The sequence below is a fragment of the Argiope bruennichi genome, chromosome 6, assembly GCF_947563725.1.
Source record: "Argiope bruennichi chromosome 6, qqArgBrue1.1, whole genome shotgun sequence".
Classification (NCBI taxonomy): Eukaryota; Metazoa; Arthropoda; class Arachnida; order Araneae; family Araneidae; genus Argiope; species Argiope bruennichi.
Genome location: NC_079156.1, coordinates 48,790,146 through 48,797,140, shown reverse-complemented (window position 1 = coordinate 48,797,140; position 6,995 = coordinate 48,790,146). Strand labels below are relative to the sequence as shown.

The 6,995-nt window shown below is 30.7% G+C and overlaps 1 protein-coding gene across 1 annotated transcript; it reads left to right on the top strand.

The window, feature by feature from the left end:
- Positions 1–3,896: 3,896 nt before the first annotated feature.
- LOC129971737 (F-box only protein 39-like) lies at positions 3,897–5,474 on the top strand. The gene has a single exon (XM_056085714.1). The coding sequence runs from the start codon at positions 3,897–3,899 to the stop codon at positions 5,472–5,474; it is 1,578 nt and encodes a 525-aa protein (XP_055941689.1).
- Positions 5,475–6,995: the final 1,521 nt, after the last annotated feature.

The following is a 6,995-nucleotide window of genomic DNA, read 5'->3' as shown; positions in this document are numbered from 1 at the left end:
ATGCAAAAAGTATCAATATTTTATCATTATTCTTTTCATAGAATACTGGCTTATGGCGGTACACCAGCTAATATTTACCATCAGTAAAATTTCACTACAGGTATAAGTCGCATTTTTCACAAAATCTTTTGCGATATTCAACAGTTGTTTCACAACTTTGAAGGAGGAGGTCATTTCATCATATTTGATTAAATTCTTATCACAATGTTGAGATTATTAACATAGACATTTATTTCTAATGAAAAAGTAAAATTAATTGATGTGATTGCGAATCATCTGCTTTTACCACATCTGTTATTTTTCCTGAAGTAATATATTACATCACTGGCGAATTAGAAATGACTAAATTATTTCATACTGTTACTTATAAACTATTTTGAAAGTGAATAATGTCTAACTTTTATGAAAATAAAGAGTCAGAGTTCTAATACTGAATCAATTTTGTATTATCTTAAGAAATTGAATGAGTGATGAAAAATAACTCTAAGACTCTATTTTTTAAGAGTTGCATTAGACCAATTATAAGATGGCCAATAGGCAGCGCATGCGTAGAAAGGGACTGATTTATGTTTGCCACCATTTCATAAGATAAATTCAGGCATTCCATGCTTTGCTATAAATTACCGTTTTAGCGTTCCTGCATTTTTCTTTTACACTGTGTATCGTATTAAAACGATGGATATTTACAAAAGGAACCATGGTTAAAAAAAAAAAAAGTAGGTCAACATACCTAAATTTGGAAAACTATAAAATAAACCGTCTTATTAAAAAGAACAAAGAGCAAAATTGTTGGAATTTATCCATGATAAATATTCAATTTTAAACGCAAAAACAAACAAACAAAAAAAAAACACCCAAATTCTACAAACGCATGCGCAATAAGAAAAAAATACAATACAGTTGCATGTTGTCCGTTGGACCAAGTACTTGCCATGAACCGAAAAGCATTTTTCAACCTTTCAACGCATGAGTTGACTACTGGGCGAATGTAAACCCACCTTCACAAAATGCTATTCGGTTTTCTTGCAATTTCGCATTTGTAACCAAAATCTATTTTTCAAATTTCGTAAGTGGATATTATTATTATCATGAAGATTTTTTTTTTCAATTATCGATAAAAAAAACAATAAAATTTCCTCCAAACACTCCACTACTAATCGTTCTGAACGCTTTATAGTCAAATAGATTGACTATTATGCAGTTGACCTCTATATGACTTATAATGCGGTTCATGTCAAAAGTAATAAATAAATGAGGGGAGTTATTCAATTCATACTCAGCCAAATCGAGACAATGAATATTAATTAGCAATTTTCCGAGATCGAATAGGCTTGTAGTGACATATTAATAAATGTCTATCCTTTTGGGTGATTGAAAAAAAAATGGCGCCTCAATGGAATTGAAGATAATATAAATATATATATAATTGAAATCTATTGTCGCAAATTTCAAGTTATCATGTGAGAACATTATTATTTTTTTTGTCATTGTTTCTCTTGATTAATTTAAGTCATTAACCAGTTTAAACCGGTTTGAAATAATCAGGCGACTATTAGATTACGCATGCGTTGATATTTAGAAAAAAGATGATTTTTTTACATTTCAAAATCGGTCGAGTTCATAGAGCTGAGATACTGATATTTATATATCAGCTCTATGGTTCTATCTGTCACTTAATTCATTTATTGCTTGGAAAGAGTTACTGAAACGACTAAATTTATATTCGATTATTGATAAAACAAATCAAGTTAATATAAATAAGGAAATGGAATGAACGGATTTTATTCAAAATTTGTTAGAAATCTATAAATCTTATATAAAAACTACATCACAAATTTCATCCGTCTAGCTTAAAGCGTTTTCCAATTGTCTTTGTCACAGACAGATAGACATTTTCCAAAGATGTGCATTTCGAACTAAGGAATGTCTAAAAAGAGGAGATTCGTCAAAATCTGGAGTTCGAATTTTTTAACGATTACTATACTTTCTCTATACTTGTATACGAGAAAGTAAAAATAAAGAAGGGGAGGGGGACTGTCAGAAAGCCAGTAGAGAAATCTTCCACCACAGAGAAGTTTTCTTTTCATTGGTCTTGTGGTGAAAGCTTATAAGCCAGTTAACAACTACGCTACAAGAGCAATTGCTTTTGTATTGCGATCATGTTACTGGGCTGCGAACCATAAGGTCCCAGGTTTTATCCTCGTTCAATTCAATTCGCAACATTGGTGACCTGGACGTGATTTGAACACGCTCTATCCTCGCTCAATTCAATTCGCAACAGTCTTCATGAAATTTTCTCGCATACTTCCTATTAAAGGTAGTATCCTCCTTCATATAAAATTTGCAAGCTTGTGAACGCCACGAGTGCTCATATTGTGATTTTCAGAATCAAGTTCTAGTCTCGTTTTGCTGTTTGTAGTATAATGAGGTGGAAAAGAAGAAAAAGAAACCATGCATGTATTTCGGACGCTTTTCTTCGACCGAAGCCACAATTTAACACAGAACTGAAATTTTGGTAATAAGAACGCATATCGAATTTCAGTTATCCAGGTCTTTGCGTTTCTGAAATAACGCATTTACACTCATTCAAATATATAGACTGTCAGATTTTTAACCCGTTAATCGATCTAGACTTTATATTTTAAAATTGTGCAAAAAAATTTAGCCATTTTTTCCCCTATCGAGTTTATTTGCTATCAGACAGATAGACCGATAAACTTCCTAAGAATAGATTTATCTCAAAATTTGATAGAAATCTATGAATTTCGTGTAATGATTACATACCAAATTTCACCTGCCTAGCTCAAACCATTTTTGAGTTATCATTTCCACAGACAAACATAATTCCAAAAATGTATCTTCAGACTCAAGGAAATTTAGTTGAATTTGTTGACGATTATAATGCTTTCACTTTAAATACTTCATACACGATAATGTAAAAATAATTTTAAAAAATAAACACAATTTTAAAATATGCGTTGTGAATGAAAAATAAATGCGATTTTATATTTATCACAGGAGGATTCGGCATTTAGGGGAAGTAATGATATAAATTTCACAGCTGTAATTTATTAGGTTGATTTCACCCAATCATGGGACAGCGTTTAGATAAAATCCTGCATAAAAGTACCATAACATTTTTAAAAAATTTCATTAGATACAAGATAATTTCTGGTTAGAATTAAAAAACGAAAAATTTATTTTTAAAAAGTTCAAGTTTTCTCAATTTTATTAAATTGTTCTCTGATATGATGTACTAAAAAAGTTATATGTTTTTAGATGTTATTGAAGATAGGTCTAAAAGTGACGCTAGTATGCAAGAAAGATCTATTTGTTTCAAAATAGTAAATTATTTGATAGGTAAAGCGTTATTAGTCTAAATTAAAAACGTATTAGAAATGGAAAAATTTATCGAATTGTCTAGGACAGTGATGCAGAAACGGAATTAACCGATTTTGGTCATATGATTATGACGTCAAAGAGTAATAGTGAGTGAATTGGCTTTATTTTTGTGTGTGTCTGGTTTTCATAGTTTTCATTAACATAAGATCTCTTTCCCTTTATTATAATTCGCTTTTCAGGAAAACTGCAGCGATATATTACAAATTTATAATGCATTTTGTTTAGTTTTACAAAAGTAATTGTTTGAGTAGTAGTTTTACTGAAGAAACACGAGATATCCTATTTTCACATCAAAAATTTTGCAAGACAAACTAATTTTTGGCAGCAGTAAATTACTGTAAATATCTTAAATTTTCCCAACTAAATAATCCAAACTATTTCATAGGAATATAAATTGAATCATTTTTTGAAATAAATGCATCAACAAATCTAAATTAAATCGTTAATCATATAATAAATAATATTTGGATAAATGTGCTTATTCTATGGCAGTTATGAGTTCTCCTGGAGGAAATAATCTTTCCAATCTTGAAGATGACAATACAAACATTATAACTGAAAACAGTGACAGCATTAACAGTTTTGATAATAACTTATATTCATCTGGTGATAGCATCGGAATTACCTGTAATGCATCTGAAAATAAAGGTTTCAATTCAGTGACTACAGTTGATTTAGATGATAATGATAAAGAAGTGTCAGAGAATGAAAGCAGCTGGTCGAAATTACCATCTCTTGCAGTAGAAAACATTTATACATTCCTCAGTAGAACTGATCAAAGCCGCATGTCCTTAGTATGTTCTCGATGGTCTAAAGATTTCAACTCGCCAAGGCTATGGAAAACAATGAAGTTTTATTTGCCTGAACATGATTACTCTTCAGAAATATATCCAGAAGTGAGATTTGCTCGCAAATATGCTTACATGTTTCGGCATGTTGAAATTATTTGCAAAAGAGTCAGGACCCATCTGACAGGTGTGATATGGAGACAGCTGAAATTGTTTCTGAAAGCCATGTTGTCCTCATCTCAGCTTTCTTCAGTCAAATTCATTAATATGGGAAACTATTTCCGTCATCTTGATGATATCATTCGCGAAGACTTATTCAAAATCGTTGTTCGTTTTTTCAATTCACAAGAGAATCTTAAAACAGTCATTTTTCAAGATAGCCACTTCAGCAAAGATGAGGGTTTGGAACTCTTGAAAGCAATGTTCCATTCCGATAAAAACACAATAAGAAACCTCACACTTCAAGGATTTGTAAGTGAGGCTCCATCTATGGAATTGAGCAATCAATATTTGTCAAATTTGTCAGAAGTCTGTTGCAAAATTTCAAATGTAGAATCGCTTGACGTAGACTATATTCAAATCTTTGAAGATGTCATAAACTGCTTATATGAAAAGTTCTCTTCTGGTGACTGCCAGCTTGATAAAAACAAACCCAACATATCGACTCTTTGTATTTACTGCGAAGATAAAAGACTTTCGGGGCTTAAAGGGATTCTACCTGGAACTTGGAAATATTTGACAAATGTCTTTCCGGACATGAAAGTGAAAATGGATGTCACTATACATAACCATCTGTACGATGAGATGGAAAAGTTCCTAGTAAAAGAAATACCGCTGCAGACATTGAATTTTAGATTTGAGAAATCTCCAGCAAATATAAGGACAGATATAAGCGCTTTGTTCACATATCTTCAAATGTGCAAGTATCAGGACTATTTGGAAGTCTTGAATGTTCTTTGGATGCCTTCTATCGATGATTTTGCTGAGTCTGTTATCCCGTTTGTCCAATCTTGCAAAAAGTTACAAACTTTCCACATCCATGCTCAGTACACCCCAACAGAAATTGAAAACGTTCTTAAAGGATTTTTAGAAAATCCTCCCGCATCATTGAAATCAATTACATTATGGTTTAACTATCTTGATGAAGGTGCAGATGAGGACAACATAAGAGCCTTATCAGAAGAATATTATCTATTATTTAACACACAAGGTATAGAATGTTTTTTGATTGTGGATCCAAGTCGAAGGTTGCGAAGGCGTGAGAGAAATGTAATTGTTCCTTAATCTCAATCATATTTCACCTAAGGTAAATTAATGCAAATATCAATAGATACATTCATAATTTTATTAATGAAACTAAAAAATAAATTATGCATTGTTTTAATATTGATTAATAATATATGTTCCCATTACAATTTCTTTTTGAATCTCTTTAATTATTTTAAAGTTAGTTCTGCTTTAAAGTTAATTGTTGATGATGAGATGTTAGATGTTCGTTTGCGGCTCCTTTATCTCAAATTATCCTTGGAAGTTAAATTTTATCTAGACTCATTTTTCATAAATTAGCAATACTGGCTGAAATCTATTTTAATGTTCCCCTTGAGTTTGTCGCCAATATGGTAGCTGAAACATGTAGTCAGAGTAGTTTGAAACGATGAGTACTTGTGAAAAGACAACAAAGGCCATCATCTCCTGTTTCCCAAAGGAGTAATAATTAGGAATCATGTTAAATGGAATTTTTTTTTTCTTTCCTAACAATACTTTGCACAACATTATTTAACTTGTCATCCATTTTTAATTCTGACTTTGGCGACTTGAAATCTTTAGGCGCTGTGAAGGGTCACATTAAAGTAGATTTCAACCCTAAGATTTTATATTTTAGATTGCAAACAGGTTTATTATAATTCAGTATCATTCGAAATGTATAAAAATTCCACTTTAATCGCGCACTCTAATCATCCGATTGGCACAAAATACCGAATGATATTGTTAAGATATTTTCGCAATATTGAACAGGATTTAAAATAACAAACAATAACCGTGAAGATATGATACAGTATTTTGTACCAATTGTGCGCCTAATCTCTAAGCGGTTACTTAGAAAAAAAAAATGCTTTAAATGACGCAAAGAATTATATTTTATGTTGTTTGAGACAATGAATACACTTTTGAAAAATTACAACTAAAGTGTAATAATTTTAAAGAGCTTTTTGTTTCTGTTAACAATATTTAATAAAATATTCTTGCTACATTAATATTAAAAAAATTTACTATTTTGTAACTAAAATTGTCCGAGTTATGAAGCTTGGAATACATTTTAAAACGATTTCAATGCAGCATAAATGGACATATACTAATAAATCCAATGCTCCACATCGAGGCGGCCATTGATTAGCTAAAAGTAAGGAAATTCTAAGTTTCTTATATCGGCCAATTTTAGATGATGAGAAGAAATTTTTTTATTTAAAATATTAATGTGAAAAAAAAAAATATTTCGCTATTTATGCCTTAAAAAAAAAAAATACTGAAAAAAAATCCTAATTTTTTTTTCAGCAGTACATTTGTTGATTTAAAAAAAAAAAAGAACACAAAATCATTATTTAAAACATTTTTTGAAAACTAGATCAGTTTTAACAGTTTTGCGATAAACTTTTTGGCAACGATTAGAGGTGGCCTTCCCAAATGATGAATCTCAACAGAGGAGAAAGAATTTATTACTTCTTGAAACAGCTGCGAGCTGTTTTTGAGGATATAAAAAAATAAATAACAGTCAGTTCTATTTAACTTTCAACATAATGTTGTTCT